At 31.6% G+C, this 11,146-nt stretch overlaps 2 protein-coding genes across 2 annotated transcripts; one reads left to right on the plus strand and one right to left on the minus strand.

The window, feature by feature from the left end:
- Positions 1-347: 347 nt before the first annotated feature.
- On the minus strand, positions 348-1,259 carry LOC107027734 (sigma factor binding protein 1, chloroplastic-like). The gene has a single exon (XM_015228818.2). It carries the CDS (start codon positions 1,024-1,026, stop codon positions 550-552), a length of 477 nt encoding a protein of 158 aa, XP_015084304.1. The 5' UTR covers positions 1,027-1,259; the 3' UTR covers positions 348-549.
- A 4,797-nt stretch (positions 1,260-6,056) lies between these two features.
- On the plus strand, positions 6,057-11,093 carry LOC107007870 (peptidyl-prolyl cis-trans isomerase CYP22). The gene is made up of 7 exons (XM_015206689.2): positions 6,057-6,326; positions 6,769-6,792; positions 6,954-7,041; positions 8,576-8,668; positions 10,282-10,314; positions 10,406-10,462; positions 10,716-11,093. Exons 1-7 carry the CDS (start codon positions 6,160-6,162, stop codon positions 10,824-10,826), a joined length of 573 nt encoding a protein of 190 aa, XP_015062175.1. The 5' UTR covers positions 6,057-6,159; the 3' UTR covers positions 10,827-11,093.
- The last annotated feature ends 53 nt before the right edge of the window (positions 11,094-11,146 follow it).

Raw genomic sequence — 11,146 nt, forward strand, 5'->3', positions numbered from 1 at the left:
TCCTTTTTGGTCAGTTTCAAAAAAATGTCACGTTTCATTATATAATAAGATTTGAAGGTACAATTCCTCTTCTACCTTTGTTGGTCTCACTTAATTTTAAAAATATTACTCAAATATATTTATGAGGAAAGAGAAAAATAATTTTACTTTTTAAAAAAATAATTTAATAAACATTTCAAAGTATTTATTATTTCTTATACTTCGTGTCCAATCAAATATTACCTAATAAATGAAACACAAAAGAGTATATTTTTTTTAAGATTACAACTCTCACAAAGAAACTTATATACCTTATCCGTAAATAACCTGATAAATATTTTTAAAAATCTTTCTACTAATAATAAATATTTATAACTCAAACTCTTTTTTTTCTCTTCATAAGAAAGGTTTTCCAAATCTATATATATGTTATACTGATGATACAGTACCATCTAAACAATATCCCGCTTAGTATTTAAAAAAAAATACATACATATATACATACATATACCTATTAATTAAGTCGATCATATCTACCCACCTAACTAATTATCCAAAAATAAAATAAATCTAAAGTAGTGCATCATAGCTTCCAAGAACATCAATCTCAGCTGAATAATCACCACTACTAGGTGGCAAATTATAATTTGATGAAGCTAAAAAAGCAAGGAATTGTTCTTGCATTTGGCTATCAAATAAATCATCAAAATTAGGCTCGATAAAATAATTATCAGATTCTGAACTCATAGGAGATGAATTAGATGACTTTGCTAGCAAAGACGATGATGACGGTGATGATGATTTTACTGGAAGTTCATTAAAGTCATCGCGTTCACTGTGAATATCTTCATACTCCGTTATCGACCCATTCGTCTCCATAATTCTCGCTATATCCGAGTCCTGCCCCGTTAGTTCTTGCACAAGTGACCTAAATCTGGAGGCACTTGTCTTAACTTTCATCGGAGTAGAAATGTACACAACTTTGAAATTTGCTTTCTTCGATTTATAACCGTCTTTTCTCTTTTGTTTCTTGTTATTCATTATCATAACTACGGTTCAATCTCAAATTAGTTTGCGATGACTAACTTGATTGATAGAACCTTAGAATTCAACTAGAAAGTAGTTAATAGTACGATGATAAAGTGAATGGGAAATGGAATTTGTTTGAGAGGTATAAATAGGTACTGATTTAGGAAAAAGTTAGGCATAAAGAGGCTGCTTCTTGGAAAGGGATAATGAAGAAAAAATGGAAAAAAAGGACAAAAAGGTATTGGAAAAAAAGTCTTGACTGAAAATTGGGAAACTTGGAGGAAATAAGGGTTTGGAAGATTAGAGAGATAAATACTTGGGAGACCCGCAAACGTTATGTGGTTAATAGATAAGAGAACTATATACAATTATTCAAGAAAATAATCGTAGCAGATGAAAAATATTTTTTAATTTTAATTGGAAATTTTAAATTTTAAATTATGGAGTTATTTTGATGTAAAACTCATTGTCATTAAATCGAACTTTTTTTTATATAACTTTTAATTAATCATATTTCAAAACAAATATCAAATACCAATTTTAAAGAAAAACAAAATGAAGTATAAGATTTTTTTATTTTATTTTTTTTATATATAAACCCACGTGCGCAGACAAGGATGACTCGAAAAGGTATAATATATGGAAGAAAAGGTGATTATTTGGTTTTATTATATATAGATAGAGCTGGTAAATGTGTGGACTATGTTATTGGTATTTCTAGAAGTAGATTACGACCTTTTTGGGAAGTACTTGTTTGGAACTTCCACGACATTTCTCAAGATGAGTGTCCAATTGAAGAAGAGAGGTTTTTCTTGATTAGCTCTATTGGTCGTGAATTTAAATTAATTAAATTTTAATGTGAATATAAAATATCGCACTGTAATTAAAAAAGAGTATTACATGATAACATATCAGCTTTAGCTGATCATCGACATGTCAGCTTCAGTTGTGTGTTTATTCTCATATTGGGTTGATTGACTTACTGATTTAAGCCTGAACATTTTAAGTGTAAGGTATGGATTTGAAACTAGGCGGCAACAATATTTTTTAATTTCAATTTTGATTTCTACTTATTTGAAGCTTTTGACATTTCGTATTAAGTAAATATATATTGTATTCATATTTTAATTATTTCATCTTTTATTTTACAAAAAAAATTTGTTAGTTTTTAAATTTTCATCTACATAATTGATTTTTACTATAAAGTACATACCAAGTAAACAATATTTAGTTAAGTGTAGCAGATATATATGATATTATAAATTTAAATTTTGATTTATGTCCATCTTTTTATCTATAACTTACCTTTTATTCGAATATTAATGTTAGATCGATAATATATTATATATATAATAATTGAAGGTCTATTTTTGATCATGTATTATAATTTAAACAGTTGTAGAACGGGACAAATTATTTTACCAATAGCAGCCATACTATAACGACAGATAAATTGAAGGAATTGATTATTAAATAAGATACTTAAAATAATAAAAACCTAAATCTAAGTCATTTTTATAGTTGAAGCTAAAGCAATCAACATAAAGTATTTATATAGGAAGTCATATCGAGTATATATAAGTTAGTGGTGGTGGAGTCAAGATTTCAATTTTAAATTTTAAAATAGATAATTCAAGTGTTAATTTATTGATTTTCAAATTTAATGTTTATACATATTTAATGAATTTCTTAACAAAATTTCATTTATTTAAGCAAAAGCTAATGAATTCGGTTGAACACGTACGTACCTGAATTTCTAGATCCACCACTACATATAAACACAATGTATATTAACTTAAGTGAAAACTTATTAAAATAATGGACCTGACCCGTCTACTATGAAACTTTAAGTAACTACCGTTAGGAGAATTAATATCAAATAGTTTAATTACTTGCTCAGATCATTTTAAAAGTTAAAAGACTTCCTCCAATCGACCCTAACTATCATTATTAATCTAAAAGAGTTTTCTAGTCCTTCAAATTATACATTGATCCTTCTATCATGCCATTCTTATTCCTCCCACTATACAAATATTATCCTTGCTAGTTTGATATTTTGGATGAAAATTTTCATTTATACTTCGATATAAGTTTATCATACTGTAGAGTCAAGGATGTGTGTTCCTCCATACATCGAGAATGAAGGTTAGACCTATTTTGATATCAAACCTTGACTGATTGACAGATCAATAAAATAAGTACATAATTTATAACATCGACCACGTATTTCAGCATGACTCTCGATATGCCAATGTTAATTATTTTGTTTGTTTGTAAACATGTTATAGCACTAATTAAGAATATACATATGCAATATTAGACTGAATGCCATCAATCACATGATTTAAATTCACATTTTTTTTGCTTTGATGGACATGAAATAGGGAACACCAAATGATCTAATATGTGTGTTATGAAATCAAAGATGAAGAGAATATGTTACATGTTCCTTTCAATGCAATATAGTTTGACAAGTCTAGAATCAACTTGGGGGTGGAATTAAATCCATTGGAGTGAGAGGTATTAAAAAGGGTATATTACATAGATAAATGTACATATATATAATGGTTCTAGCTATATGTATATATATCAAATAATATGGATTGGAAGGAATAACAAAGTTTTCCAAAAAGAAGTATAGAAGTATTCAAATTTTTAACTAAATTGATTATCCAAAAGAGTCATTTGAGGACGATTTATTTTCAAAACTAGCTAGTTTGGTATATGTAGAGATTGAGTTTTTACCATTAACTATTTTGGTTGAAAGTTATTTCTTCTATTTTTAATTGTTATTGTTTTCTTTGTTAAAGTCAAATGATAATAACTTTGATTAACATTTTACGATATATTTTTCATTCTATTGATATGCAAAAAATTGTAATTTATAGTACTTTTCTTATAATTTTTGAACATTTATTTTTTTTGTTTAAAATGTCAAATTAATCTAGAGAAAAGACATAAAGTCACCCCTAAAGTTGTCCGTTATTTGCATAAAGACACCTTAACTTTGAAAGTGTCCAATTACCCCATGAAACTATTTAATATCTTTGTAAATGGGTCATTTTGACCCATTTTCTCGCCTGGGTTGTTATCACGCAAATGGAGCGCGTGACTCAATCTTTTTACTGTCATAACCAGCTATAAAGTGCCGGGTGTCATTATATTTCTTTAATATTAATTATTTAATTAATTTACATCATCTTCTTCATTATCTTCTTCACCCAAATTCAAAAATCCAATTACCTTTCTTCATCTTCTTCAACTTAGAAGATCCATTTACTTCATCAAAATTTTTATCACTTTTTTTTCTTGTCTCTTGCTTTTCTTTGATTCTTTTTCTTTTTTTAAAAAAGAAGTTCATTGATTAGAGAATACTATGAAACTCCATCTTTTTTTTGGGCTCATTACCTTGCTTTAGTAACTTGAGAGTTGAATTGATTTTATTTAGTGATGTTTTGATGACGAAAATAGTGTTGTAACATGGAAGCATCATGGAAGCTACATTGAAGGTGACTATGACTGCTACTTTTGGAGGATTTACAACAATGAACAAAAGATTTAAGTAATGAAGATTTAAGAAAAAAAAAGAGGGAAAAAATGAAAAATAAAGTTAATAAAAATAAAAATAATAAAATGAAAATGAAAATGAAACTAAAAATTAAAAATTAAAAGAACTTAATACGTGTCAAACAACTATTGGTGCGTGATTGCACCTCTTTTCTTGCAATTGGGGTTGGGTAAGAAATGAGATATTTATAACACTCTTAAGTTGTTCAATGGGGAAATAGGACATCCACAGAGTTAAGGTGTCTTTTTGAAAATTCGAGACAATTTTAATGATAACTTTATGTCTTTTCTCATTAATCTAATCTAATTTAACTTTAAAAATTAATAAAATTAACTTTTGAAATATGCAATATAACGATTTAAGTGAAGAGAGTATTTATATGAAATTGTAAATTGAGCATAACTAGAGTCTGTCTAGTTAGATGATTTTTCTTTCTTTGAGATATATGTTTTCCTTCGTATATAAAAACAATATTTATCAAAAATAATTAAATTATGATATCACGTTCATAGTGTTAACTTTATGGATTATTACTCAAAGTTTCATTTTTATCATAACAAAATTATTAATTTACTTTTAGAGCAGAAAGTTAATATTTTTTTTATAATTTTACCAAGATATCACAAAAAATTGAATACTAATATTATTTTTGGTTATAAAAAAATTATTTTATAAGTGTACATGACGAAAATATATGTATTTGCATGTGTATATATAATTTTTTTCTCGCTTTATATAAATAGAACCGCAATTTATACATTTCTGCTTATATAATGCGAGAGAAGCGAGGGAGAGACTGGCGAGGGAGAGAGGGAGAGTGAGGAACGAGACTTTCAGGGAGAAAAGCTACTGACAACAGTTTGCTATTGACACAATTAAATCAAACTATAGTTATAACATTTAATTTGAATTAATAGTTTGTCATTATATATGATTTTTCTATTACAAAAATATAAGTTAATACTTTCTCTAATATTTGGACAAAAAAGTTGAGTAATTTTTAATTTTAATACAAAAAAAAAACTTAACCCACAAATACAATCATGGCGTAAGGGCCCGTTTGGATGGGCTTAATAAAAGCAGCTTTAAAAAAGTACTTTTGAAAGTGCTGAAACTTATTTTTAAAATAAGCAGTTATGCGTTTGGATAAAAGTGCTGAAGTTGCTATGCCGAACGTGAAAAGGGAAAAATGAAAGAAAGAGATGTTAGAGTTATGTCGGTTATTTGGAGATTGTATAAAAATATTAAGGGCAAAAAGATAAAAATGTGGTCGACTTAAAACAGCTTATAAACTAAAAAAAAAAACCACCCCTACCCCAGCTTTTAACTTTTGGCTTAAAATAAATTTTTTTAACTTAAAATAAGTTATTTTGAGTATTGCCAAACAACTAAATAAGTCAAAAACCAGCTTTTAAATCAGTTTGACCAGATTTTAACCTGAACCAAACAGGCTCTAAGTATTTGAAAAAATTCCCTTTTTGTTGTGCAAAGCGGAAGGAATATTTTAAAGTTTAAGGAGAAAAGCTCGCAATAGTAGCGCAGAGCAAATTCTCCGCTAGTCGCAGTTCTTTCTACTTCCAAAAATGGCGTCTGGCGGCGTGGGCGGAGGGGTGGTAGAATGGCACCTGAGGCCACAAGTACCAAAAAACCCAGTTGTGTTTTTCGATGTAACAATCGGCAACATCCCTGCTGGTCGCATCAAGATGGAGCTTTTCGCCGATATTACTCCCAAAACTGCTGAGAATTTCAGGTTAAAACTCTCTCAAATTAAATAAGGTTTAAGGAATTTTTTGAATGCCATTGGGGATTTTTCGTGTGTTCACTTCTTTACATTTTGAATGCCTGAAAATCCGTCCTTCCCCAATCCAATGGATATTTAGTGGAAGGTGGTGATATTGATGTATAAGCTTAATATCCCTCAAGTTATTGTAATTTGGCAGTTGCAATGCCTAACATAGCAAGAGTTAAAGATTTTCTTCTTAAATAATGAAAGTACAAATGAAATCCTTTAGGCACATGACATGTTAATACTTTTTCATCAGTGAGACTGTTAAAGAACTTGCCACTGGCATGATTATTTGTCTTTTATCATTGTGCTCAAAGAACATTCTTTTTCTTTCAAAATCATGTTACTTATTTTTCTTTTAACTGCTAAGTTCTATTCTAAAGCTCTTTTAAATGCTTAATTGCAGGCAACTGTGCACGGGAGAATTTAGGTAAGTTTATCAAATTATGTTCGTTTCCCATTCCTTTTTTGTTTTAATTGATGCTAGTTTATGAATTAATTGTTTTGTGAAAGGATTAGTCGGGATTGTATTAATTTCTACTGGCTTTTGGTTATGTTGTCTAACTCATCTGCAAATCTGATATATTTTAGGAAAGCAGGAGTACCACAAGGCTTTAAGAATTGTCAGTTCCATAGGGTGATTAAGGACTTCATGATCCAAGGTGGTGATTTCCTAAAGGTTGCTTTCTCTAGCCTTAACCTTGTATTGGGATTCTACATTAAGGGTTGTTCTGGAACGGAGGTTCCCAGTTCCATAGGACTTGGGGTGACTGACGACCTTATGAAGGGCTACTGTCTGTGTGTGTGTAACCCTAACCTGTTTGACATATACTGTAATATCTCTGAGCATCATGTTTATATACACATTACTGTTATATCCCCAATATTTATTGGTGCGAGCATCGCTTACATCTTCTTCGTTGCCCCATCATCTGTTTGAACCGAGCATGCTTCCTTGTTAATTCCTGCTCTCTTGGTCTGTACGTAGAATTCTTTATCAAGTATTTATTCTGAATTCAACCTGTCCTCCCTTAGCTTTTGTTGATGCTTCATGTGAAATAAGAATTTCCCAGATTATTGTACAAGTATCTTAACTTTTGCTAAGAGGATGTCAATGCAGCCTACAAGGATAGGAATCTATAGATCACTGATAGAAGTCTATTAGGTTTCTTCATGATAGATCCTCTATCACTTATAAAATGCATAAAGTGCCACCATTTTTTTTTTTGATAAAATGAGATTTTACCAATTGCTGAGGTACTTCTGGTTCTTTCTATAAGAATATGCCTCCTGAGATTCTCTCTCCCTCCAGAAGGGTTGCTATACCCCAAATGCATCATATTCTTGTTAATCCTGCCAATTTGACTTCTAATATGCATTTAAGCACTACATATGTAAGAACATGAAGAAAGTACTTCTTTTCCTGGAATACGACTCTGTAAGTTTCATTAAATTCTTTCTACATGAAGATTGTGTGCTTTCTCATCTATACAACAAATATTTGCTTTGCTTGATATTTTGAATCATGATGTAGAGACAATCTCTTTAAATCATGATGTCCTTCAACTTTCTGTTTAAAAGAACTGATTCTTCACTCTAACCCTCCTCCCCCCAAATACCAATGCAGCAATGAATGACTGCATGAATCAGAATCTACTTATTAAGACGAAGACCGAGAAAGAAATGACCCGTGTTCGGACATTGGTTGATATTGGCTAGCGTACTAGCCGTTGCTTCATTATCTATAGTGATAACTGATAACGACCCAAAGAATGAAAATAAATAAAATAGAGAATTTATCCCTTCACAGTTCACTCTTAATGCTGGGTTTTTTGTTGAACTCTAAAGTTTCTAATGAATCAAAAATCACTGTTATCATATTTCCTTTCGTTCACAATCTGTATTGGATATGTTAGTCTACTCCAAATATTTTGATTACCCTAAGGTGTAAATACAATATGTCTTAAGTGTTTGCGATGGAATCAGCCAACTATTAATTACATGTGAGACTGATAAAAGCTCTTAATTATTCAGAGGTTACATATTTAGCTTTCAAATATTTTACTTCTGATCAACACAGGTATAATATAAGCGGATGACTTAGTTATAATCAACTCAGACGTGACTTCTTTACTCGGTTTCGGTTGCTTGACTCAATAATATTAGCTTTATTCTATATCTCTTTTAACATTGGCTAATTCTTTTTTCTGCAGGGAGATGGCAGTGGATGTGTTTCCATATATGGAAGCAAGTTTGAGGATGAAAACTTTATTGCCAAGCACACTGGTCCTGGCCTATTATCAATGGTATCCGGTCCTTTCATGTCTGTTGCTAATGGCATCGTGATTTTTTTTTCGTAACAAATAATTATTTTTTGCTGAATTGTCAGCTTATACTTTCATTATTCTGCTTTCCAAGTTGTTTTACTTGATGTAAGTGTAACTGCATAATATATACTGATGGGGGGAACTGTAGTATGGAGAACCTGAGTTGCAAAAAAAGAAACTTTTTGACTCTAATCACTTCTAAAAACAATTACTCTTTGGTGTCTCAGATCCCCCATGCACCTGAGCAAGGTGTAAGAATAAAATAAAAGCCTGAGCTGATCAGAATTGATTTTCCGCCTTTTTTCTTGACCATGGTGCCCGGGACAACTTTCGTGCACTTCGACTAATTCCAGAGGACACCTGACACGTGACACCTCCCACCTCCCACCTCCCACTAGCAATAGGTACCAGGCGACTCTGTTCACCAAGACTAGGATAGATGACAAGAATCATTTGTCAATGCTGGGATTCGTAGACCTCAAGGCTCTCAACCAGTTCATTGACTATTAGGCCACACACTTGGGTGCAATTGATTTACCACCCTTAAAGAACTTTTCAATCCCTTTCCTGACAGATACACCAAAAAAGACAGTTTTGATCTACTGCCATAACTTTTTTCTCATCCCCTCCCCAATACAAGACCAGTCATGTAGGACCCTTTATGTTGCTTGCATTACCAGAAAATCCCTGTCAGATTGAAATGCAGCACCAAACATTTAAATTCTATTACCATAGAGGAAGAGGAGGAAACTTTTTACAGAACAGTGACCAGAAATTCAACGGTCAGAGGAGGGATTCAATACCCAGAGTCTGGTGTCATAGAGAAGGAATAGAGAAAGTAACAACGAATAGAAATTCAATATTCTGAGTAGGGAGACAATACTAAATTGTAATATCACAGAGAAAAGAGAAAAGGTGACTTTTCTGGAATTTGGAATTTAATGATTAGACTAAAAGATGAGGGGTCCTTCTCAAAAGAAAAAATAGTCAATGTTAAGATGATGGACTCAGTACCCCAGCGTCACTATTTGAAAAGAAAAAAAAAGAGAAAAGGTGTTTGCCTAATATTTTGTCCGCGAATCGTTGGAAGGATGCCCATGTGGACAGAAGAAGTGATGCCTTAGGAATGATCACCTAGGAAAGGCTCGCGCCATTGGAACAATCATTAGAAAGCACAATCTGTCAACAAAGGTCTCAGATAGTACTTGAAGCCTGGATTTTTTCCTGCAATAGAAGGGCTGAATATTCTGGTTAAAACAGTTGATGAGATGGTTGAGTCCATGAAGGATAGGTTTGAAGAAGAATAAGATCTATGTGTGTCCCTGAGTTTGTGAAAGCAGCCAGATAGTTAATTTGCCAAGCTAATGGAGGTGATTTTACCTTGGATGTGTCAGAATTGTGTTTTGATGGCATAGACACTTGTTATGAATTCACTTTATTTCATTGTCTTCATATCTGTTCAGAGTTTTTGTGCACAATTATATCAATTTAAATTACTTAAAAAGTGTTTTAACAACTGTGTGAAAGTTGATTCTTCAAGTGCATTCTTACCTTCTATTTTGACGTAAATTACAAAATCCTTATTTTGGCAGGCAAATAGCGGACCAAACACTAATGGATGTCAGGTAAGTCATAAGGATCATTCATCTTATCCAGGAAAAAAGTGGATTAGCTCACAAAGCCTATGTTTCTGATTCTGCTGTTTGCTCCATGCAGTTTTTTGTCTCATGTGCCAAATGTGAGTGGCTCGACAACAAGCATGTCGTTTTTGGGGTATGCTTTGCTTTCACCCTAGCCTCTAGCATTTCTAGGATTTTGTCCTTGACATTGTCTCTCATCGTCTTCTGCTTATCATGACTAGTCACTTAATACATTCCTTATCATGACTAGTCACTCTGATAAACATATCAAGCAATGAGTTTTTCCATTTTGTCAACCATTTGTTTCATCTAAAACAAGAAACTTCTTATTAACTTCTTCTCCATTGTTATGTGATGAAATTTTCTTTTTCCTGCTTTCTTCACAGCGTGTTCTTGGAGATGGTCTTTTAGTGGTCAGGAAGATTGAGAATGTGGCTGTTGGAGCAAACAACAAACCAAAGCTGGCATGTGTGATTGCTGAATGTGGAGAGATGTAACTAATGAAAATAAATGTACACCTAGTGATTTGAAAACACCCATCTGTACCTGGTTATATTTTCTTGGCATAGTCTAGAGTACCTGTTGAGTTGATTTATCAGCTCTTTATCAATTTCATTTGACATTAATGATTAAACTTGTGAACTCCTCTTTCTCCAGAATTGTAGCAAACAAGAAAAATGTACTGGATACAAGTGTTTCCTATGTCAAAGTACATTGGAAGATTTTTGATAAGAATGCAAGTGTGTTATCGATGTTTCTATTTAGTTAATCGTTTTGTGAACATACTTCTGAAATTCCTACACTATTATCGGAGGAT

The sequence above is a fragment of the Solanum pennellii genome, chromosome 1, assembly GCF_001406875.1.
Source record: "Solanum pennellii chromosome 1, SPENNV200".
NCBI lineage: Eukaryota > Viridiplantae > Streptophyta > Magnoliopsida > Solanales > Solanaceae > Solanum > Solanum pennellii.

Coding starts and splice junctions, on each gene's coding strand:
- LOC107027734 (XM_015228818.2), bottom strand. CDS start 1,026: ATGATAATGAATAACAAGAAACAAAAGAGAAAAGACGGTTATAAATCG.
- LOC107007870 (XM_015206689.2), top strand. CDS start 6,160: ATGGCGTCTGGCGGCGTGGGCGGAGGGGTGGTAGAATGGCACCTGAGG. Junction 6,793..6,953: donor CTGTGCACGGGAGAATTTAG/GTAAGTTTATCA, acceptor GATATATTTTAG/GAAAGCAGGAGTACCACAAG. Junction 10,315..10,405: donor CAAACACTAATGGATGTCAG/GTAAGTCATAAG, acceptor TGCTCCATGCAG/TTTTTTGTCTCATGTGCCAA.